The 25,770-nt window shown below is 33.9% G+C and overlaps 1 protein-coding gene across 3 annotated transcripts in view; it reads left to right on the forward strand.

Moving 5' to 3' along the window:
• Positions 1 to 25,770, forward strand: part of LRP1B (LDL receptor related protein 1B) — a 591,311-nt gene that overhangs the window by 494,625 nt on the left and 70,916 nt on the right. For all 3 annotated transcript variants that reach the window (XM_090143529.1, XM_090143530.1, XM_090143531.1), the window contains exons 53-66: positions 444 to 566; positions 1,194 to 1,334; positions 2,474 to 2,661; positions 3,397 to 3,580; positions 5,647 to 5,732; positions 9,321 to 9,443; positions 10,187 to 10,368; positions 10,820 to 11,019; positions 19,477 to 19,665; positions 20,420 to 20,568; positions 21,404 to 21,497; positions 22,938 to 23,054; positions 23,215 to 23,334; positions 25,008 to 25,127. In XM_090143529.1, the coding sequence (XP_089999655.1) occupies positions 444 to 566; positions 1,194 to 1,334; positions 2,474 to 2,661; positions 3,397 to 3,580; positions 5,647 to 5,732; positions 9,321 to 9,443; positions 10,187 to 10,368; positions 10,820 to 11,019; positions 19,477 to 19,665; positions 20,420 to 20,568; positions 21,404 to 21,497; positions 22,938 to 23,054; positions 23,215 to 23,334; positions 25,008 to 25,127 (2,016 nt within the window). The remainder of the gene's footprint in view (positions 1 to 443; positions 567 to 1,193; positions 1,335 to 2,473; positions 2,662 to 3,396; positions 3,581 to 5,646; positions 5,733 to 9,320; positions 9,444 to 10,186; positions 10,369 to 10,819; positions 11,020 to 19,476; positions 19,666 to 20,419; positions 20,569 to 21,403; positions 21,498 to 22,937; positions 23,055 to 23,214; positions 23,335 to 25,007; positions 25,128 to 25,770) is intronic.

The following is a 25,770-nucleotide window of genomic DNA, read 5'->3' on the forward strand; positions in this document are numbered from 1 at the left end:
TATAACTGTATACAAAAAAACGTATAGATTAAAATTACTGAAATAATGTCTCTTCACTGAATCCATATTGTGATAAATTGTTTTTTGGTTGAGATGTATTTTGTGTGTTTGTGGTTTTTAGAGAGCTTCTGTTCAGGAGTGGGAAGAAAATCTGTACATTCCAAACTTGGCTTCTCAGAAGCCTACCTTAAGTTGTAGACAGCATCAACTTCTGAAATTTTTTTGTGTTGGATTATATGAGAGGCCAGCTACCTTTACTTTTTCATTCATCACTATTAAGATGCATACATTCTTCTGCCATTTATTTCTGTAATGATTTGCATAAGAAGCAAGTTATTTACACTGAATACACTGCAGCTAACTGCTTGTCATTCTTCTGTAAGAAAATTTGTCTGTCTTATTCTTTCCAATTTCATCTGTTTTATGTACTTTATTCTCTTTAGCTCCTAATAATACTTGTGATGAGAATGCTTTCACGTGCCATAACAACATCTGCATTCCAAAACAGTTTGTATGTGACCATGATGATGACTGTGGAGATGGATCAGATGAATCACTGGAATGTGGCAAGTATAATAAAAGTAGAGAAAAAAGAAAAGTTCTGAACTGTTAAATATAGGGCCTTCTGCAAGGTGTGTTACTTTAAAGTCACTATTGTGAAAGAAAGTGCTTTCATGCACTGATAAATTCAACTTGATGTTACAATTTTAACTTCAAATTTCTTAATTTTTATACCTATTTCTCTTCTTTTTTGTGGAAGTCCTAGAAAATACATGCTTAAAATGGTTAAAATGATTATACACATTTCAAAGAGAAAGCTTGTGTGTTGTGAGAGTTCTGTAAAACTACTTGGTGGGTACAGTAATTTTTAAAATAGCTGTTGGAAAACTATTTCCTAATAATTAGGATAAAGTTACATTAATTATGGAAATAACTTAGGAAAATGTATTTAGGTTTATGTGAGAGCTGCATGACTACACTTTGCATTGGTGGTAATTGTTACAGGACTATACTGTGCTGCATAACACACATTTGATTTTTTTTTTCTTTCTTGGAAGATACTCGTGTTTAAGCATATATTGCTTAGTATCTATTAATGGAACGAAAGACAATCTTAATTTATTTTGTATATACAACATTCTATGTCAAAAGTGTTGAGCAAAGGATGAAATCGCTGATTACTGTACTTCTAGGATATCGTCGCTGTCATCCTGGAGAGTTCACTTGTGCTGATGGAAGATGTCTGTTAAACTCCCAGTGGCAATGTGATGGGGATTTTGACTGCCCAGACCATTCTGATGAAGCACCAATAAACAAAAAATGCAGAAGTTCAGGTCCGTATTTAATTGTTTTAGAACCTGTCTAACCATTCTTCTTGGGAAACAGTAGTTTGGGATTGTAGTTAGGCAAATGTGAAACTTCATATCTTAAATACACAGTGGTTTGCTGGTGTAATATGCCTTACCTTTGATAAACCATATATAATTGCTGAAACTTCAAACTTTAGGGAGTACATTAGGAGTTTCTGTTACCAGTCTCCCGACAGTTCTACTGAAGATCTTAATGTTATGAACATACAGAAGAGCTTTCAAATGATCTCAAAAACTGCAAATGAATTTTACAAACTGTGAAAGCCTTGGGATTTGTACGAGAAAGCCAGTGATACATGAATTTGTAGCTGTGTCTAACACTGCTCCCTGTTCAGCGATCTGATATTTTTCTAACCTAAGTCATTCGTTACGGGAGGGAAATTCCCTCAAGTTATCTTGTATTTCAGCTTTAGTTCTCCCTTTAATTTTTCCAAATCTAACTTTAAAATCTAATTATAAAAGTTCTCTGGAAGAAGTACAGACAACTTTAATTAAATCTAGTTCTATGTGATAGTAAAAGTTCGGTGTTATTAGTGTAACTTTTTGTACTGCTGATTTGTATTACATGGGATAAATGATATGTAACATGTTTATTAGAATTCTAGTTTTCAGTACCTCACTTTAACTTGTTCTTTGTAATCTAAGAGAAATGGTCAGCTTCATAAATACGCTGACCAATTTTGACCAAGTTTGTTAAAGATGGGTTGCTTTTTGTTTTCCAAACAAAAGGGAAAAACAGATAGTAATGTCATCAGCAAAGGAGATGTTTTAGAATGTTCAGTCCTGTTACTAAACACTGCAGCACTCATGGGGGAAAGAAGCCTTGCTTTCTAAATCTTACAACAAATACATTTTGTGCAGAGACAAGTAGGAGTTTTCTCAATTAAAAGAAAACAAGTGTATAGGAGATCTCACACATTTTCCAGCAGAGGAATAAACCTTTAAAAAATAAAAAGAGTTCATATCACCACCGGTAAGGAGCTAATATTCAATTCTTACATAATTCTTTGCTCTTTCATGCTCACATTAGAGTTGGTCTGTGAGAAAATTAATTCCAAATACTAGTAAACTACACAAAGCTGTGTCCCCTTTTTATTTTCCAGAGCAGTCATGTAACAGCTCTTCCTTCATGTGCAAAAATGGCAAGTGTATTCCTCAGACTAATGTTTGTAATAACAAAGAAGATTGTAGCGATGGCTCTGATGAGAAAAGCTGCCACATTAATGAGTGCCTCAGTAAGAAAGTTAGTGGCTGCTCGCAGGATTGTCAGGATCTTCCTGTTGGATACAAGGTGTGTATCTATAAAATATGGTGTAATATAATGTCAACTCTTAACTGTTAACTATTCCATGGTTGTAATAAAACTCTACTGTGTTACCTCGTTGTGATGAAGTGTCTTACCTTCAGAGTTCTTGTTCATATTACTGTATCTGTTAAACAGATTTTTAGAGGTTATCGGCACTTCAAAATATTCATAGAATCATAGAATGGTTTGGGTTGGAAGGGACCTTTCAGACCATCTAGTTCCAACCCCCTGCATAGGCAGGGACACCTCCCTCTAGCCCTCTAAGTTGCTCACAGCCCCATCCAGCCTGGCCTTGAGTCCTTCCAGGGAGGGGGTATTCACAACCTTGCTGGGCAAAAATAATAAAAATTTATATGTAGACCTCACCAAATAAACACATGTGCAATTGAAAATAGGGAATGCCAAATAGGGTTCATTGTTTGTGAACAAATCCTTTTCATATTCTTGAGAAGATATCCTTTTCTTCACTTAAAGAAAGAAGAATCATTCATCATTCTTATGGAAGGGTTATTTGAGAGGGAATTACATTTATGATCACACCACCAGTAGAGAGGAAATGTACTTTTATCTGTCTGCTAACAGTATGAATAGCAATGCAATTAGAATATTACCACAAAACTGAGGATACTTGAACTTTATGATGCTAACATGTTCAGGAGATAATAAAAAGAGTCAGCAAGTAATTCAAAATGAATGCATTTGTTTGGGTGTTTTTTCCAGTGCAAATGCTGGCCTGGATTTCAGCTGAAGGATGATGGCAAAACATGTACAGATATTGATGAATGTTCATCTGGATTTCCCTGTAGCCAGCAATGCATCAATACATATGGAACGTACAAGTGCTTGTGTGCTGATGGGTATGAAATACAGCCTGATAACCTAAATGGCTGCAAATCCCTTTCAGGTATTGCTTTTTTTTAACCTGTGGTTGTAATTTGTGATATTCCTTATCTCCCAGGTGTGTTCTGCTTGTCTTTTGTGCAAGATAAGCAGTTACTTCAAAGTACATCACTTCAACAAATAGTAGGAAAGTAATAAGTTTTATTTTGAGTGTGTATTGTACTCAAAGCATTTTTGGTGAATTGTTACAATGGATTATGATAGTTTGAATTATTATTTTTACTAGAAAAATTATCAGTTTCAAAAAAATCACTAAATTTCACTTCTTAATAACTTATAGCATTATGTTTATGTAAAAGACTTCTGATGTTTTATTTCATCTACTTTAAATTACTAAACTGCACTTGAAAGCTCCCAGTTTATTTAATGAGTACATGGCAAAAAAACAAAAACAAGAAAGTATAACAGAAATTGCAAAATCTATTATTCCTGGAGCATATAGAATTCTCCACTTGAATATGCAATAAACAGTAAAATTCAAATTATATTTATAATGGTGTTTATTTCTTCACACCTCTCTCCATGCCCCTGATATTTTTGTATACTTCAGTCAGTGGGATTCATTAGATCAGTGAAAGGAAGAGCAAAATGTTAACAGAAAAGAAACAGAAATCCATTCGTGTTTTCTGCTGGGTTTTGTTCATAGTATAGACCATTTCCAACTCTAGCAGATTCCTACTTCTTCCAGCTTTGCAAAAAAAAGTAGTCATTTTGTTAGTTGGTTCTTATTTTTGCTTTACTTTTTATCAAAACCATCTAGTTTCTTTCTAAATGCTGTGAAACAGGGTTATCTGTTTCCCTTGTGTTCATAGGAACATAGAATTATTGAATCCTTAGGGTAGGGTTGTAAGGGAACTTCAAAGGTCATGTAGTTCTAGTTAATGTCCAAGTGCTTCCCTGAGTAATCAGAGAGAGCACAGGATGAGATGGAGATGGAGGATGAAATTTTTACTTTACTCCTACCTCAAGCCACTCATACAGTGAGAAGATATAGATTGCTCAAACGAGAGGGGGATATAGAACACAGAATGGGATAGTTGTGTACCGGAGTTGTAACATGGTGGACTTGAAAAGTAATAATGAAAAAGCTGTTTATGCTGTAGCAACGATGGTTGTGTAGAGAGGAGCTGCCGACATGTGAATGTGTAATTTCTTGCATAAGTTGCCTTGAGGACTTCACAACAGAGCAGAGCCTTGGCAGGCTTTCTCCACAACCCACCAACAGTCTGTGCTGAGGGTGATACCACAGTTCTGTTATGAAATGAAGAATGTCTTAGGAGTTAAGCATGGTGGGTAAGGTGAGACAAGGTATTTCGAGCAAGAGCAGAGCAGGATGGACAGCACGTAACATCTCAATCATAATATCTAAGTTGTAGATGCAAGTCTTAAATATGCTTCCTATTAGTATTTATTGGTACATCTGTCTGTTAATAGAGCAAAAATAAAACACTCTTTTTTCCTTAATTTTTATTACTACATATGCCAGTTTCAGGGATGTTTCAAAGTGATAGCATAATTGAGTATCTGAAGGAATATTGTTTAATAAACTAGAAATCTGGGTTAAAAAAAATGCCAAATCTGGCTTGAGTTCAGAATTGGAAAACCACATTATGTCCATATAGCTCTGTTTAGTTATGTGTAGAATGTTTAGGGTATTGAGGTCTCAAACAACTATGTTCAAAATGTGTTTGCTTTGCAACAGAAAAATACCATAGTATCTTAGTGATCATTTGAAAGTGTTCAAATTAAGACAAGTGGCATGAAATTCATTTCAAATTTAATCTCTGGCATTAAATTAGCATAAAATACAGTATGGTTCCCATATTACAAATGCAAAAAAATTAAATTACGTTCAGAGATGTACTAATTGATTGCCTGGTTCATTTTTATACTGCATCATTGATCTTTCTTGGAACATTTGAATGTTTTAAATATTTCTTTCATCCATAACATTGATCAGAGCATGTAACATTTATTTTTCAAACCATCTGTATTTCAGCATTGTATTCCTGATTTTTCCATAAATTAACGTAAAAGCTAGTCTAATATATTCTTTCTCCCGGGGTTTAGATGAGGAGCCTTTCTTAATTCTGGCTGATCATCATGAAATAAGAAAAATTAGCACTGATGGATCCAACTACACTTTGTTGAAACAGGTATAATCATAGTCCATGCTCTAAGTTTAACTCCGTACTTTTATTCTTATTTAATGTATGCAACTGACAGGGATATCATCCTCCAATTGGCACTGTATGCAACACAGAACAACTGCAATGCCTTTACAGTTTGGAAAAAAAAATTTAAATTGACTATCTTATTTGAGTTTGTAATGAATAAGGCTCAGGCAGTTGTTTTGTCAGTCATTCTGATTGTATCAAAAATTGTTATTTGTGGTCCTCTTCCACTGCAATGTGTTTTGAACAATTTTTATATTTTCTTTTCCAAGTATGTTCACGCATATATGGCCATGTATTGTTTAGGCTGATTACTGTCAGAATCCAAATCTGTTTTTTTTTATTTAGATAAACACAATTCCAATATTTGCAGTATTACAATGCATGAACATGTATCCTTGGCTAAACCTGATTTTTTTTGTGTAATTGTTTTAAATTATTATGAAAAAAAAAAAAAAAAAAAAACTATTTGAAAATATCTACCAAAATAGTTACCCAGTTGCCTAGTAAGTACAGAGCTATCAATTTAGCAGTTTCTGCTCTGCTTCTATGCTTCACCTAAGTGTAGTTACTTACCACAGATTGGAGTCCCAAAATATGTTTTAAGGAAAGCATCTATTTTCTTGAGTATTAATATAATAATTGAAACAGACTAGAAAATCAGTTGTGCCAGTCAATAGCATTAGGCTCTTTATGACTTCTTGTGTCAGTAAGCTGTGCATCTTAATGTCACAAGAGAGGTGTTGAGGTTTTCAGAACAGTAATTGCACAATTAATCACCTTGCATAAATCATTTGAATTTATTTAAGCATAGCAAGCATTTTGTCTGTTTGTTCTTCTGAAATCCTTCTGGCTTCTCATTTGCATCTCACTGACTCTCCTCTTTTGCTGGTATATCTATTGCTAGCAGCCTGTGAAAAGAGGGGAGCAACAGTCAATTTTCTTTATGGTTGGTGCTGACAGATTGGCTCAGCGCTTTATCAGTCTTGAATTTAATGAACTCCTTTTTAACTGCATTAGGAGCAACATAGCTCCAGCCATTGAAGAGAATCTGTGATTTCCGTATCATATCAATTTACTAGTCTAATATATACTTCAATTTTTGAAGCCTTTGATCTCAAATGTAAGCCATTTTTGAAAATATACAGATTTGAAAGCTGAAGTGGGAGCTATACCAGCATAACAGGTGAGCTGTCCTCCTCACAAGGACATCTTTTTGTCCCTGTATTGGTATGATGAATCAGCTCTAACCCTTTCTTAGGTATCTGCCAGATGAAGGCAAATACCAGAGCTCCTCTGGCAAAGGAGCAAAACCCACCATCTCTGTGCATTTGATCTGTGCTTTGTCATTCTAACAGTTGCTCATATAAACTCAGAGTGGAGGAGCTGAAAGGAGGAGTTTGTTCAGTCTTCTCTGAGTTGTTATGCATCAGCCTCTTACTCTCATTTTTTTCATCCAAATATACGTGAACAGGTCAACTGTTTGGATTATATTTCACATATATTCTTTGCCTTCCATTTCCTTCACTTGTAGTCATCAAAATCCATAGGCAAAGTAGATACTCCTCATTATTAGTAATTTACTTACTATTTACCTCCTTTATTTTTGCAATTGGGGCACCAAGGTGACTACAAATTTTGGACTAGAATATGGTGTGTTACATGTAGCAGATGACAGCTGATGTCATCTAAAAGTTTCACCATTTCTTCTAAAATCAGTCTAGACAAAAAAAAAAAAAAAAATACTGAAAGGAGGACTTTAAAGAGCTATCCAGAGCAGGAAGACGAGATGTGGTCAGGACAGGGAACTCTGTTGCAAATAGATGGAAACAATTCTACTTGCAGTTGGTTTTATGAAAAGTTTTGGAACTAAGCTGATCCAAAAGAAAATATTTGCAGCCATAGACTTGAAGGCAGACAAATTCAACTATTAGCCTTGTTACTTCAGAAATGCACACAGTATTTTAAAAGGTGTAAAGCTTATTTTTCAGAAGCTACTGACTTTGATTTCTAGAATGTTATAGATTTTTGATAGACTTTTGTATTCATTCATTTGTGGTCTCCTTTGTTAAGAACTCGGAGTGGGGCTTTATCTATAGGTGCACGTGCTCCAGTAGTAGGAAAAGAGAGATCCTTTGTTTTGCAGCATGATTACAACTGACAGAAGTGCAGCCAGTTTTATGTACTAAAACTCTGCATGCATGGACGTGTGATTATTTGAAAATGAGCGGTCCTTCAACACTGCTTTGTTTCTGGCTTTCTTTACTGATCTTTTATGCTGCCTGATCACTTTTTTCCTCTGTGTTTTACTCAAAAGGTAGATTTAACTTATTACACTGTGTTTTGCAGATAAGCTACATATCACTTTCTAGGCAATTAAATATTGTTCTTTGTTGTTAGCTAGTCTGCAGCATTCCCTCTGCAGCTATGAATTTCATTAACGAGGGAGGTTGCTATATACCTGAGAATAGAAGGTCATTGGGGTGATAACAGAACTGATGAACTGATTTTCTGGTTTTAAAAGTGCAAGCTGCATCTCTTCTTTTTACTGTTGCTGTTTCATCATTGATTGATAACAACATCTTTGTATAATATTAACTGTGATTTCACTACAAGTCAGTATGTTAAGCAGATTATAAGGCAAGGCTTTTTTATTTTCAGATAAGGAAATGAGGGTCATCATTTGAAAATAATACCTCTGTTTCTTATCTGTTATTTGGGATGAAAAGCCACCATTACACAATTACTACTCTTTCCAGCCTATAGGATTACCTCAGCTATGATCACCACTCTTTGATGTATTGGCTTGGTAACTGGAGTCACAAGAGACATCCAAATGCCTGCCAAATCTCTAACTTTTATAGTTTTTGCACAAACTACAAATATACGTATGCATGTGTGTTTTATAGTCTGACATCTGAGAACTTAAAACTTTCTTATTCTGGAATTAAAATTCACGCTTTTTGACATTACAGTTTCTAATTCCCAATTCATTTTTATCAATAATAAAAAGTAACTACTAAAGATGGTAAATGTTATGCTATTTCTGATGTTAGTGTCATAAAATGAATATCCCCTCATTTTCCAAAGAGCTGACATTTCCGTATAGAAGAATATTTTACATCCATTCCTTAGTGAAATAGTATTCTAGTGCTTAGATTAGATGGAAATGGTTGTGAGGTGTTTTTTTTTTCCCCCTAGTTTGCCAAATAATGCTAAAGGTAGTAATTAACAAAAAGATTTAGCAAAATATAAGTATTTACTTAAAAATTCTTTTTAATGTTAGGAACTGAAAATGTCATAGCTTCATTTAGTTTCAAGGCACCTGATTTTTTCGAGATGCAATAGTTATTTGTCACCACGTTGCTTTCTGTTACAAGTTTTATCTTATTCTGATTGTTTAGAAGTAATGTACATTAAGGAGAGGTACTCAGAAATAGCAGTAAAATGCAGCATTTTGATGACTATTATATGCAGCATAATTTGCATTCTGCATGTTATCAAATATTCTATATTCAAACTTACTTGAATAAGTGGACTTGATTTTATTTTATTTTTCCCTGTTTTTAGGGACTAAACAACGTGATTGCAATAGACTTTGACTATAGAGAAGAGTTCATCTACTGGATTGATTCCAGCAGACCCAATGGAAGTAGGATAAACAGAATGTGTTTGAATGGAAGTGACATCAAGGTAACTGCTGATTTATAATGTCAATATTAGAATTACTTTTTTCAGTATGTTGGGAAATTCATGGTGGTGACCTAAATTGTGAAATAAGGTACGAGTATACCTACAATCTAGCAAGTTATAGTAAAATTGAAATGCACTTGGAACTTGTCTGACGAAGAGGTAGGGACTACGAGGACTGCATTTATCAGCTAAGTTCTGTGTAACTTGGCTTGACAGTTGACTCAATTTTTACTTCAGTGGGGCTTACAGCAAGGCAAAGAAATAAAGATGTGTAAATAACTAAGATTGGTAAATGTATTGATCTATTATTTCTTTATATACAGTTTTCCTTGATTTTCAGTGTATGTTTCTCACTGAAGAGGGAGTGAGACAGTGAAAATAACTGAATGTCTTTATGAATGAGCCTGAAAAAAAAACCAAAAAAAACCTGTGCCTCTCTATTTTGCTTCTATATTGGAATAAGTTCACAAATCCACTATTAAGCATATATGTTTACATTTTTCTTGAAGTTGTATTATACACTCGGGAATTCTTCACTTCCTCTCATATATCTGACCTTTTTCTTAAACAAGGAACAAATGAGTGGTAACATACCCTGTGATTTTTGTTCACACTGGTACAGTATTCAGAGAAAATATTGATAATCAGTGCACTTAATTTTCATGAGAAAGTTTGTTTTTTCTATTTGAGTAATTTGACCCGGATTTAGCCTCAATAGATTATTGTAATTTTTGCTTTTCTAGGTAGTCCACAATACAGCTGTTCCCAATGCATTGGCTGTCGATTGGATTGGAAAGAATCTATATTGGTCTGATACTGAAAAGAGAATTATTGAAGTATCTAAAGTGAATGGCTTATACCCAACTGTCCTTGTGAGCAAAAGTGTGAAGTTTCCTAGAGATCTCTCCTTAGATCCACAAGCTGGGTATGAAGTGGTGATTCAAGGTTTTGTCATGTGTAGTTGTTTAGGTTGGGTGTTTTTGGTTTTTTTTTTTGCCTTTTTATTTTTTTATTATTAAAAAAAAAAAAAATTACAATATTTGTGGTAAGTTTGATTGTGTCAACATCTGTGTAGGATATAAAATTCACAGTCTGGGGCAGTACATCAAATTCCAAGTCATCAAGCCTAAGCAATTTAAATGCATTTTTTATTAGTTCATAGTGAGTTGCTTACAAGCTCATCTAACATGAGGACTGTTGTGCAAACCCTGCACATTTGTTACAGGTAGTTGTAGAAAATCTCCAAAGCTATCTAGAAAATGGAAAGATCATAGAATAATTACCAGCATATTCTTGAAGTCAACTAAATTATGAACCATTACTTTTGCTTCTCTGAAGCAAGCAAATGTTGTTGGTTGTTGTTTTTTTTTTTTTAGATACTTGTACTGGATTGATTGCTGTGAGTATCCTCACATTGGTCGTATCGGTATGGATGGCTCCAGTCAAAGTGTTGTCATAGAAACACAAATATCTAGACCTATGGCACTTACAATAGATTATGTCAACCACAGACTGTATTGGGCTGATGAAAATCACATTGAATTTTCAGATATGGACGGATCTCATAGACATAAAGGTTGGTCAAACTACGACATTTTCTTGATAGTTTGGTTATTTTCAAATTGCTGCTTTGTTACTTAGAAAGACTGGATTGTGAAATGTTTGTTGCAATCTTTTTTATATATTTTCCTTTTTTACCAGCATGTTAAGAGCTGCTTTTCATATTCATTTCCTATTGTGAATAGAAATAATTTTTAAACACCTTTTAAATATGTTCAAAGAAGAAAAGTCAAATGAATCAAAAACTTTAGGAATAGACTCATCAGAATTGACTGCTCTACTGATTCTGTATCAAGAGTATACTTGTTACATGTGTTTTTGACCAAGTTATAAATTTGAGTGTTGAAAGTGGAAGGGAGGTTTCCTGATTTCCATGTATTACAGTGTGGCTAAAAGCAGCCTTTTTTCCAGCCTGGGAAAGCCTGGAAAGTTTGCTCAGCACAAGTCATTGAGCAGACTAGTATTAGAAGTGTAATTTGGGCCTTTCTTGGTAGATAGATAGAATAATAACTTCTGAAATACTTGTATAATGAGCTAATTTTTATTCCTGTGTTCACCTTCTTACCTAACAGGTAATTAAAAAGCTAGTATCTTTTACCTGTAAAGTTTTTTAAAAGATGTTTCATACTGTGATGAGTTCTTCTCGTATTCAACGTGCTATAATTATGGTATAATCTTACACATTAATTCAAATGTATGGAATACTTAGTATTATTTTTGAGGGTTTTTTCTGCTCAGATGAAACTATTACTTGAGCTCCCTTCCACAAGCATTACCCAAACTTTGGAACTGCTGTTATCCTGGTAAAACTCATCTATTTGGGGGCTTTTATCTTTTAGTCAGTGCTTCCAGGTTTTCTCTGAGCCAGACTTCATGAGATGGCTACTTTATTTCCAAACTGGAAATTTACTCTGAGATGAAAAATAGGAGAAAGATTGTCTAGTCCTTGTGCTCAAGAAGAGCAAGTTACAAATAGGGAAAGAAAAATTTTGACAGCTTTTTGAAATGCTGGATTGCAGAGAGTACAGAAATAACTATGAGAGCTGTAAACATTCCTGATGGTCTTGATAGCAATCAAGGATGGTTTGATGGTGCTAACCTGATTAGCTAAGCAATACTTGTCCAAACATCCTCTGTCTTCAGGCTAACAGTCTATTTTTCTGACAGAGTAAACAAGGCTCCATACTCTTGAAGTTATTCCATGTGCTGCTATCCTGCTATGTAATTGTTGTACAATTATCCTCTTATACTTCATGTATCTTTCAAGGGAAAGAAATAAGTAATGGCCACACCTAACAGGCAGGTATCACATCTTTCTCAGTTTTCTCTTTCAGCCTGTGTTTCAGAACTTTTCTTTCTCAGTAAATATCCAGTTGATTTCAGGAGATACCAACAAAATTCCAGCTATGCTGTCTTTTGGTGTCCCTGTGATTTTCCCTTGCCCAAATGGATGCAATCAACATCACTTGCTTTTATATTCACAGAGTTAACCTCTTCCCCAGAAGGTACATGAACCCAAATTTGTGACAAATACAGCTGGTGACAGCATAGATCAGCTTCACTTCTAGCAACACCATCACCAGTTTTAAACAGCTGAATGCATTTATGCATTCTTAAGGGGGAGAGTGTCTGACTCCCTGAGTATTACAGTGAAAGTGGTAGAAGTCAAGTCTTTCTAGACTGTCCATAGGATGTTAAGCCCGGTAGTTTTATCATGTCCACTTAGGAATGAAAATTGATGAAAAATTTTGTCCTAGATTACTGAGGCACACTCCGTGAGTGACTGTGACTTTGTGTCAAACTTGTAAGTATATGGTTGTTATAGATGGTATATGAAAGAGTCAAGAAAGAATAAACTTTCTTTGTAGGAGAGATCCTGTAGTATTTATATGATGTGGGGGGGAAATTTTCTCCTTCAGTAAAAATGTTTGTCACTTTCTGTTATCAGATGCTTCTCTAAAAATACAACTATCAAATCAAAATCAAGTTGTAGAAACTTTTATTGTGGATTTAACATAGGGTGGGATTCTTGGCACCTGAAATGGATCAACAATATCTGTAGGCACTCCAAAGGGTGCTTTGAGAGTTCTGTAGATCTACACCATATAATGATCAATTTATGTTTAATCAGAATCTTTTCCTCCCTTTTCCACATAAATGTTTCATGTCTTTGTGCTTCTAAACAGAAATAGGAACAATTCTGGAAGATAAAATTTAACCATCACAAATTAATTGTCTGAATAAGGGAAACTCGACAAAGTTCAGAGACTGACTTTTAAAGGAAGTAAAACATAGTGATCCCTTCTAGCTTTTTAATACAATAAACTGTAGTTGCTGTCAATAAGCACTTAAAATAAGAAAACTGGGTTTCATGGCTTGCAATGACTGTGTCCCTTGAAGACATATTGTTCACATGGATTTCATGGTCTGTTTTTCTTCTGTCACTCTAAAGCACTTTTTATTGTGAAGGTGAACTAATGGGTGCTTGAGCTTTTTCTATGATCCATACTTTCAAATGCAGAAAAAGGGTAACAGCACAAGTAGATGGGTACAAATACATGCTCACAGAGCTGACAAATGTCTAAACGGGTAGTGTGAGCAATGCAGTCTGAAGTGCCAGTTATTGTAAGCTAAGTTGTTGGGGTTTGTTTTCCTACCATTTTATATGCCTTTTGAGGATACAGCTATCTTAGTGTGAGGTTTTTTGTTTGTTTTGTTGTTGTTCTGAGAATACGTTGTGTTGATCTGAAATTGCTCGTTACAGAATGTGTGAGGAAAAAGTCACGGTGACTCCGCAAGATAAATCTCTTGGTGGAATGGGTGAATCTTAACACATTGTGAAGAGATGTTTGCAGTTTTAAGTGCTTTGTGCTAGAAACTTCTTAAGGATGAACAGGACAATATTAGGCTTTTGAAACAATGTGTGTTAAACTAAACACTGTTTTTGCATGCAGCTGCTATTTCCTTGTATGTTGGAAATTTAGGTTCTTACTTGTAACATTTTTTTTTTTTAATTTTTTTTCAGGAAAAGGGAATATTTGCTGCTATTCTTTTGTAAAATTCCTCAGAATTTCAATAGAGAACTGAGCTTTTATAATTGTCAAGAGAGTCCTAGTAAGAACTTGGAAAACATGCTAACTAGGCCAGAAATCTTACACTACTTGGGAGCTCATCTTGGCACGAGGGACAGAAATGACCTTGCTTATCTATTTGAAGTTTAATGTGTGATTATGTAAACAGTCTTTAGAGCTTAGTCACAAATGTTACGCGCAGTAAATGATTAAGCAAGCATTGAAGCACTAATCTGGCTAAGCACTAAGCTGTTTTACTTCTGTAAGCTTGAAGAAAAAAAGAAAAGCGTTTAAGAATTTGACAGACTTAACAGCTGCTTTTGGTTCCCTTTGCCCAAAGGAGATGGAAGCTTTGTCATTCCCTAGCTATCTGATTGCCTCATGCAGGTTTTCCTATCCTTCCAAGGTCTGAATATACAGAGATGCCTACTATTTTTCAGTTTCACAATTAGCAGACAAGATTTCAGAATAATGAAACTACAGCAATTGAGTTTGATAGTCTGGCTGAGGAAGTAGAGAAACTCCTCTAAGCTAAGATTAGAATTTGACAGTGTCCAGTTGATCCATGTTTTATATTCTAAAAGCAAAAGTTTACCACTTCATTGCTTCATCATGGAGGGGCATAAAAATTAAGACTGAAGACTTCTTGAACCTTTAAATGAACTGAAAACTTGGAAGTGAATTTGGTAGCTGCAATGTAGTTATCAGAGAGAAGCTTTTTTCTATTGATTTGAAAAGTTCTTAAGAATTGGCTTCTACCTGGGTGTTCACAACTGAAGTATTATTTGAAAGTAATGATTAAAAGGCATTTGGAGATTATAGCACTCCTTTATTTATTTGTAGCATCTGTAATTTCAAGAATTGCATGTTCAGGGGTAAAAAGAGAATATTTGTGTCTGATTCTAAACTATGCCATCTGAGTTTTATAGCAGGGTGGATCCAGTTATTCTTGGAATTGTCCTTGTGGAAAAAGTAGTGAAACAGATGAGATAACTAAATTCCTTCCAGATTTAAACTGTGGTTGCCACAGATGAAAAAATAGAAAAATCTGAAAATAAAACTTTTAACCTGGGATGACAGATAAACAGTAGTGCTAATATAGCAACTGATTTTTTTCCAGCTCTTTTGGCATCTATGGTTCTACTCATCAGAGCTGCATCTGATATTAGCACGAAGTTATAATTGTTTGACATCTGCTATTTGATTACAGATTTGGTGTTCATAATTGTTCAGATAAAATTCTCCAATTCATGTCTTCCTAAATCTGATTATTTTATTATACTGAACTTTTTACTTTAAGGCTACTGTTCAGGAAACATGACAGATTCCCCTATATTAAATTCACACATTTCCATTACTCTAAGTTTCCCCATTCTCCTGTTTATGGAGATCAGTTTATGATGATTGTCAATTATTTGATTTCTGTATCTTCAACTGTTCTTGTGATGATTTGCCCAAATTTCATTAAATTATAAACCTCTGAAAATATTTTTTCTAAATATGCATTCAAGAATTAATGGGCATTTACTGATAATGTCTATGTTTCTGTATGGCTATATTGAATTCTGTAGTTAAAAATCCCAGATAGCGTTATTTTCATCTCTAAAATCTAACATACATTTCTATGCTTATATAAAAAATTTTCAAAAAATTCCAAAATTTTTAAGTTTGTATATGAACTGTAGTTCCAATGGATGTGCATTAAAATGTACAGCTGTTTAAATTCTCCATTAATGTGCTGGTCAAGTTCTGACCTTATGTTGGTCTGATGTAATTTTAGTGCTTTACAGAATATATCACTAATGGATTTGCAAGTAGGCATCTTGAGTAAATGTTTTCAAACAGGTGACGCAGGGAAATAACAACAACTCTCTAACCTGGCTTTTACTCTTAATTTGCAGAAAGTTGATCATTTTCACAGTTCTTGCTAAAGAAAAGCAAGCAGTTAGTCTTGCTCTCTTATTTAAAATTGCAATTCAAACCATAATGTATGCTGTGAGGGTAGTGATTAGCATTGTAACATGTAAGAAATGTATGTCATTTATGAAGAGGTAGACCAGCAACTATTCTAGATGTTAAAGACTGGAAAAAAAGAAAAAAATTGAATGTTTCTTCTACTATATATGTTTATGATAAATCATTATTACCAGATGAGATTTTAGAAAGTTTAGAATACTAACATCCCCACAAGCACAGAATAAGCACAAGGGACTATCTTACTGCTGCACCATGAATGTAAAACAAATTCTTTTACAATTTTGTTGTGTTTTTTCTCAATCACAGTTTATGTGAAATATCACTTCTATAACCTAATTCTTGCACATCAACAGTGCTGATATTCCATTGTTTATATCAAATACTAAAGGAATTTTTGGATTCTGATGTATGCATAATCCATTTAAGCTAAAATTAATTGTACACCCAAATATTATCTGAATTTGTCTGTCTTCTCATGACAATCTACAAAGGCAAGTAAGCATTTTCTCATGTGTGTGTACTCAGGATAGGGCATTTATTTGTAATGAGTGAATAGCCAAAGAGAAGATGACTGCTACAGATATTTTTCATGAGAAGGGAGTACTACAGAAGACCAGATCAAGATAATTTTCTCATGTAAATCTTCATGTGTATTAAGGCTTTTACATGCCCACTTATTCTGTATTTATTCTTAACTGCGATCAGAGTAAGAGAATATAGACATATAAAAAAGCAGATTTTTGAAAATATAGAAAAACCGGAATGGTATCTTTGGCATCTTCAATTTGACATCAAAAGTCGAATCAAGGGTCATAATTTGTACGAACAGTTACATCTCTAGAACTTAAGTAAGATAGAGGCTTCATGGGTAAGGCAGTTCCTTGCAGCTTCTTCTGTCAGTACAGTTTGTATTTTAAATTAGAAGATGTACTTTACGATCGGTGGGGAATACAACCCTGTGACTCAGGGGCTACAAGAAAATTTTCCATAGTAAATACTTACAATCTACCTAAAATTTTAGAAAACGCTGAGTTTATTGTACTTAAGTCTCAGTATATAAAGGCAGAATGGTAAATTGTGCCCAGATTTACTCATAATCACATAACAAATATCATAGCACAATGAAGTAGCTGAAAGACTTAAGTGAAGTAACTGCCTGAGGAGAGCAGCCACGGAGTAGTCCAATTCTTCTTACTAGATAGTGATTGAAAGTAAAAGCTATTTCTTCCCCATAGCACGCATACGCACAGGTTTTGATGAACTCATCATTCAGAGTTATAATTTCCTTCATCCAAATGACATTAATGTGTAAATTCTGCACTTCCTTAATTAATTACAGTAATCTGGTCATAAGCATAGGATATGATAATTAGTATTCCCAATTAATAATTATGCTGAGGCGCTTTAAACATCATTCATTTTTTAATTTAAAACTAGTGAAATGTCCCTTTGCTGAAACAGTATTAAGCTTAACTCAGCAATATAAAGATGTATGCAAAGTTTGAAGACTCTCTCTAGAAGCTTCAAGGAAAATCTTAAGTGAAAAAATCTTATGTTAAATGAAATAACATAAAGGACAGCAATGACCAGCATTTGACTTCTTAGTCTCTGTTGTGGCTAGATGCGGGGTAACGTGTTTATTCCACTGTTTTTGTTGCTGGATATACCATACTGGTATACACCATACTGTGAAGATGTGTATTGCTGTCTAATCTGCAGATAATTCTCCCCACCAAAGGAGTTGTTCAGTTCACTCCAGAGCAGGGTAGAGATAAAATTAATATGCAAGCAGCCGGTGCAATTGGGTGATAAGCATATAGATTTTTTTCAGTGGACAGGCAAACTGTTCCAGGTGTTGGATGTTTTCCAAGGTCTGGAATGTTTTTCTTGTAGCATATTTTATCGGTGCTCTTCATTAGAAAATATCAGACTTAGGAAAATAATGGAGATGCCTGTACTTACATGTTTTATTCTTCCTTTCTTGTATTTGTTTGGCTTGTTACTTTGATGATAAAACTAAGAATAATAGTACTTCAAGAACTCTTTATTTCATTGCTAACAAGAAAAACTTAGCAGGAATTGACATTGAGAATGATTCATTTCTGTTTTGTAGATGCCCTTTTCACAACATTTCTGCATATAAGGAAAGCTTTTCTTGAGGGTACCGAAATATTTAGGAATCCATGCCAACGTTCCATATGACATAAATGCCAAAATTGACTTTTCTTTTGTATGATTGCACTTTCACTCATTTTTCAGAAATGTGAAGCTCCTTTAAAAAAAAAAAAAAAAATCCTGTTCTTTCTGTTGGATGGTTACTGCATGTGCAATCATACAAGGAAGGGAAAATAATTCATAGTCTAACAAGCAAGTTTTCCTTGACCAGAAGGCATACCTTACACTGGAATTCACTATGTAAGCAAGAGAGAACTTTTTAAAATTCTTATTATATCTACATAATATTGGTCATCAGTTGTCAGTGAAGTATGAAATGTTTCAGCAGGAATTTTGGATTTGCCATGCCAACAAGTTCTAGACATTTTCATCTAAGAAAACAAAGGTGTTAAGAATATACAGTTTAAAATAACAGATGCACCTTCTGTAATTTGTCTTATCAGTAATTGGAGTAAATCAGTGTTAAAAGACCATAATTTACAAATTGAGCATTGTTGTCAGGTGTTGTCTTTTGACATGTAGGGCTACAATTGTATGCAGTTTAAAAAAAAAAAAAAAAAATCAGCTTATATTTGCCAAGAACAAATTGTCCAAGTATACAGTACAATGAAGGACATCCCAAAGCATTTTCTCCCTTTTGTCCTTTCTTCCTTTCTGAAATGATGTTGACTTATTAATTTGTGATATTGTAATTATATGATAAAAATGTATTAGCAGTTTATGTATTTTTTTATTGTATGCTTAGTTCTGCTAGGAATAAGCAATAAGCCCTCTCACTTATGCTTAATGCAATGCTGTTTAACTTGTCAGCATGTTTTCCCAAAATGAAATGCTAGTAATAGTCACAACGATTATCAAATGCAACGCATCTGTAGATATATACATTGTTTTGTGTTTCTAATAACTTTTCATCTTTTATAAATGGTGGGTTAAGGTGTACTTAGGTTTTGTCCTACTTTGAAACTTGACATCTGATTGGTTTAGAATCTGGAGGTGATTTTTGTTAACTGAAATTCTTTCATTTCGTTAACACTGATTGGGCCGACTGATTCCAAGCAAACAAAGCACACGTATCCCCATTCATCTTTCTCATAACTGGTAATAAAGAACATTTTAATCTTGACACGTTGTTATGACAGTTATTCTCCAGACATTGTGTAGCAGTTGTATCTGTCAACCCATGCATTATGGAATATTTTAGTTGGCAGTCTTCCAAGTGTGAACATTAATCTTAGTATTTCTTCCTACAGTTCCTAATCAAGATATTCCAGGGGTGATTGCACTAACATTGTTTGAAGACTACATCTACTGGACAGATGGGAAAACCAAATCACTCAACCGTGCCCACAAAACCTCTGGATTAGACAGACTGTCGCTAATTAACTCCTGGCATACCATAACTGATATACAGGTGTATCATTCTTACAGGCAACCTGATGGTAATTATTCCATATCTTCTGTTCCGCACGTTGATGTATTTTACATAGAAGCCAATTGTTAAATTAACTGAAGATTATTTATCGATTTTTTTTCTTCATTATTTTGAATTTTAGAAGTCTTTGAGTGAACTTTTTAAAATATAAATCTGTGATTACTGTTGTAAGTATATCAGTTATTAAATAAATGTGTTATGACTTGTTCAGTGATGAGATATCCTATGAGTTTTATAGATACTGATTGGAATTACAGGATTGTAAAGTTGTGTTCAAGTCCAAGTTACCAGCTATAAAGATCACAAAAGTGCATCATGAAAAGACATTTAGCATTATTTTTGCAAAAGTAGGAAGAGTGTTAATAATGCAGAAGAATACTGTTGTTTTGAAGCCTGAGACTGAGAAAATGTCTGAGTGTAGGTGTTACGTTTGCATCCGATCTAATGTCTGTCTATTGGAATTCTAGGTGAATGCAATCTGGCACTTGACCTAGATGAGCTGATTTTTTTCTCATTAATACATACTTTTTTTAAAGTACTTTTTTCTTCCTCTCATTGTTTCGTAACTGAATGTACATACTTTGTAATAATTGCTGCACACAAAAGAAAAGAATAGCTTAAAGGCAAAAAGAAAGGGATTTTGTAGTAAGACTTTCCATTTTAAAAATAATGTGTGTAATACAATTTTCTTCTGTGAAGCAGATACTCAGAAGTAAACAAAAATAATACGCTCTGATATTATTTTCCTATTCTATCCACAGTGTCTAAACATCTGTGCACAGTAAACAATGGTGGTTGCAGTCATTTATGCCTTTTAGCCCCTGGCAAGACGCATACATGTGCCTGTCCCACTAACTTTTATCTTGCTGCAGATAACAAGACATGCTTATCAAACTGCACTGCCAGTCAGGTGAGTGCATCTGTATATTTATTTTACTGTGTTTTCACCTGCTTTTAAATAATAAATGCTGGTGTCCATGAAATATGGAAGCTCTTGTCAAAGGGGCTGAAGGCTAGGTAAGTGTTGGATGTATTGAAGGTGTTTCATCTTTATGGTTATTTTTGAAAATAAAATTGCAATTGCCTTTTTTTCTCCTAGAGAGTGTAGAGCTTGTTCTCTTCTAAACGTGTTTCTTCCAGTCATTAGAACAGATAAAGCTAATAAATTTATCAGAATTACTTTGAAAAATCATTTATATAAAATACTTAAGATAGAATTACAAAATGATTTGAAAGTATACATGAATGAGCATTCATTACACAAATAGGAAAAAAAAGGAGCCCAATCCAGTAGGTAGATAAGTAAATAATGGTTACAGTAGAAACAATCCAGTAGCTGAAATGGAAATGGTAGGATGTGCAATTACCTAACAATTGTATCAATTAAAACATTGAATTATGTGTGCAAGGTGGATTTCCTGCAACTTGAGATGCGTATTTTGTAGAGCAGATAAACAGTTATACGGTGCTTAAATGATTGTTCTGAGTAAGACTTTAAAGAATCAAGTTATAGAATGCATAAAAATTTTTATCAGTGGAGCTCAAGTGGAGAGTACCAAAGTCATTAGAACTATAGTGACTTCTATCAGCTGAAGTGCATCTCCAAAAAAAAAATTATGAATAGGTGTTATAAAATCAAAATACATAGATAATTAGTGGAACAATGACAAAATCACTTAATTTCTCATAGTTTGTTGTTTTGGGTGGTATTGAAATCTTTCTTCCTTCTTTCTCTCCTTTCACAGTTCCGTTGCAAAACTGACAAATGTATTCCATTCTGGTGGAAATGTGACACTGTTGATGACTGTGGAGATGGCTCTGATGAGCCTGAGGAGTGCCGTAAGTGTATTCTAAATCTGGAACCCAGTATTGTCAGTAGAGTCAAAAAACCAATGTACTGCTTTATAGAAGTTAAATGATTTTCTATGAAAGCTTTTGTTTGCAGTACGTGTTTGATTTCCTTGGTTCCTTGTCAGATTTACAGAGGTCAGTATCTTGACTGTCATCCTGTAAATATTTACATTAACTAATGTTTACTAAGCTTTTAAGATCTCTGGAAAAAAGATATAATTACAAGTTTTTCATGTTTTAAACCTTTTTTCATCCCTTTTCAATTTTTGTTGAAGGTTTTATATTTTAGTGTTCTGTCTTTAAGAAAAAAATCTGCCACATTTGATCGTTTTTTGTGTGTTGGAATTGTGATATTATAAATCTCACTGGCTTTTATTTTATTACAGTTATATAAGTTTAGCTGCACATTATTACTGAGTGCAGTTTCCAGAATAACAAGATTAACGTTCTCCATGCGACTCCTTCTAAGAATCTTTTTATTTTTCCCACTAAGTCTTATATGTATATATTTTCGTTTTGTACTTCTATAAATATTTCCAAAGGATAACTTGAGGAGCTAAATCCCACCACTCCAGTATGCACAATTTTATGTAATGATAATTTGTAATGTATCCTTGACACACTATCATGAAAGTGGTGCAGATACAGCATATTTCTCAATAGTCTCCCATTATCCAAATAGCAGATTCCCATAGTATTTCTCCACTGAAATGTAGACAACTGGAGGTCAATTATGATTATGTTTTCAGCATCCCAAAGGATGACTGATATGAGGCACATAGCTGACGGCAAGTTTACTCAGTAGTTGGAAAAATACCCGTCTAATATACTGGGTTCTCAAAGAGAAATGTTATTGATGATGCTGTTTTCCGTCTCCGTCATTAACTGCTTTAATGCTATTATATTAATCTACATAAATCAAAATACTGTTGTATTTTTACCCCAAACTTAAATACACAGAGAACGCTGCTATGCCTTATAGTCTTCAAGACAAGTAAATATTTATGGAAGATATAGCTATAGGAGAGCATAATTGTCCACACACACACAAACAGCAGTGGCTATGAGAACGAGCAGTGGTGGACATGTCAAGAGTGGGATGGTGAATTCCTTAAATGCATATTTAAACTGAAATGTTTATATCCTAAACTGCAAGCTTATGTTCAGCTAATAGCAAACATCCATCAGTAGAGGACTGTATAGTGAGTAAAATGTAACTGTAGTTAAATGAATGTAAAATCTCAGACTTTGAAATTAATTTTGAAGTACCATGCGTGCATCTTCCTAACTTATCTGCTTAGACTGAGGCAATACAGTTCAATACAAATGTTCAGAAATACTTCTGTTAGATCCATAGAGAAGGAACAATACTATTGACACTTTGCCATTACTTTGTCGTTATTAATAAGCAGTTTTCTTTTCTTCCAGCTGAATTCAGATGTCAGCCAGGACGTTTTCAGTGTGGAACTGGACTTTGTGCCCTTCCAGCCTTTATCTGTGATGGAGAGAATGATTGTGGGGACAATTCTGATGAACTGAACTGTGGTAGGTGTTTATTTGTATTATTGATGTGCTGCACTGTTGTAAATAGTGTGATTTGCATTCTGCCAAGAAAGTGATTTTGTACTTTACTTTGAATTCTAATCTTTCAATCTTCAATTTTTTAATCTTTTTAAATCGATATTTTTATTCTTTTAACTTCCAGACACGCATGTGTGTCTGTCAGGTCAGTTCAAGTGCACAAAGAATCAGAAATGCATTCCAATAAACCTGAGATGCAATGGACAGGATGATTGTGGTGACGAAGAAGATGAAAGGGATTGTCGTAAGTAATGTTTAGCAAATTTTGTTCTGATTTATGTAGCTGATTTTAAACAACAAGATAAAAAAAAAATTATGTAAAATAATGTAAACGTCTCTGTAAAATAATTTGAGGAGCATGCAAAGCTGCAAATTCACTGGATTGTTTGATATACAATGTTTTATATACAAGAGAACAAAGTAAAATGCCATTTATTAACTTCATTTTTTAAAGTTATTACAAAAAAAACGAGTGTGTAAACAAATTAATTTCAAGCATTTAATTGTGTTTCTGGCTTAGGCTGAAATATCAATTTTACTCTTAACCACCTCACAAATGGCTTATCTTCTTGAGGCTTTCATCTTCCATGCCTTGCGGCAGCATATTTCAAAAAAAAAAAAACAAAAAAAACCCAAATACTTCTCTGCTTATTTTATTAAAAATGTTGTGGTCTTATAGCTTCTTCTCTATATTTTTTTAATGATATAGTTTTCAGCTTTTTCAATTCCCTCTTCTTCAGGGACTTTATTAATTTACCTAAGCAGCTTGATTGCTATTTACACAGATACTATACATCTTTGTGGTAAATCCAGTTTTGCTCCATATTTCACAGAGGTGATTAAAGAAAATACATTTCAAGTCTAATTGAAAATATTAAGTAGTTTTTATTTTAGATCATTCTGGAATTAAGATGATGATGCTGCATCTTGAAATATCTTTCATCCTGTTTATTATTCAGATTTACAGCTGTTCTAACTTGTTTAGTCCTATTTTCTGAATTAGCTGTCTCAGAAGTTGCATTTATACAAAGAACAACTCCTCCAAGTACAGGGTTGCTAAGGATACAAAGACTTTGTTAATTATCGTGTTTGATGACCATCTTCCAAATAGCAGAGCTCAAGCTTCTGACAGACAGTATTATATGCTTATTTACCTCTTATGTTTCCTTAAAAATCAGGTAATTAGGGTCAGGTAAACACCTGCAGAATATAGGAGAGATCGCTTTTTTCAGTATGAAAACGACACACAACGTATAAAAGGTTATCTTACAAATATAAGTTGTACCAGAGAGAAATAAAATGAAATCAGAGCAACAGAGCCTACAGCACAGTGTTGTTCAGGGGATGTGGGAGGTATAGGAACAGGATCAACAATGACAGAGTTGAAAACTTGGAATATTTTCAACTAGAGTGAGATAGGATAATCTGCTGTGATATAAAGCAAGCTCTTGAGTGTTCTGAATCTCAGCTGTCAACCCAACTGCTACGACATGGCATAGGATGGAAGATGGAAGGGTTCATTACACACATTTTTCATTTCTGTCTGTCTTGCCTAACGCCTTACTAATCCATTCCTAAGGGTTGGAACTTGATGATCCTTCTGGTCTCTTCCAACCCAAGCTATTCGTTGATTATCTAGGCATTATGAGCTTCTCTCTTAAGAAAGTTGAATATTCTACCTTATATTCTAATAAAATCTATTTTTGTCAGATTTTTAAATCTGGCATAAAATAATTTTGCCTTCATTTTGTTGCTATGAACAATATAAACCAAATGTTTTCTTATAGAAATTACTTAAATAATGCCAGAGATGCCTTATTTCTGAAGGCTTTTTTTACCCTTTATGTTTCTTACAAAGCAAATGTTTTGAACATGATCAGAATTTTCTAGATTTAATTTGAACCTTCTTCCTTAAAGCGGAAAACAGTTGTTCTCCAGACCATTTCCAGTGTCAAACAACTAAACACTGCATTTCTAAACTGTGGGTATGTGATGAAGACCCAGACTGTGCCGATGGATCAGATGAAGCTAACTGTGGTGAGTATGACTGTAGTTTAGAATATATCACTGTTTTGAATATGTGAGTGTAGCTTGATGTTGTTACAAAAACTAGTAAAGGAAATTATGATTTCACTTAACAAGTCTTCTTCCAATCTATGGTAGTAGCTGTATGATACGATAGTTTTACCTGGCTCTTATGTTCTTGTTGGATGGTAATATGTAAGTAGATTTAATTATTATCACTTTAATATAGACATTAAAATAGACTTAAATACTACTACATTATTGACTGGGATTATGAATGAGTTTCTCATCTGCAATATAGTGACATTTTCTGTTTTTCTGAAAAATTATCAAGTTTCCACCAAATTATTCCACATTTTATTGCTATTGTGATTAATAAATAGTGAAAAATTTAATAATTTCCTTTAGTCTAGTATAATTTCAGTAGAGGTGCATAAACTTTTTGTTCCAGACTAAGAAGGAGACACAATATAATAAAGACATTTCATAATAAATGAATTGCCTTTGTGAAAATCCAACTCTGTTTTTATTTCAAATTTACTAGTTGATTATTATGCCTTCTGTTTTTATGTTGGAGAAAATAGGAACACCGAGTATGGATAAATTGTTATACGCCACTCATAGCTATGTGCTATTAACTAAGCATATGAAAAGA

The sequence above is a fragment of the Phasianus colchicus genome, chromosome 7 (assembly GCF_987193195.1).
Source record: "Phasianus colchicus chromosome 7, bPhaCol1.hap1.1, whole genome shotgun sequence".
Taxonomy (NCBI): domain Eukaryota; kingdom Metazoa; phylum Chordata; class Aves; order Galliformes; family Phasianidae; genus Phasianus; species Phasianus colchicus.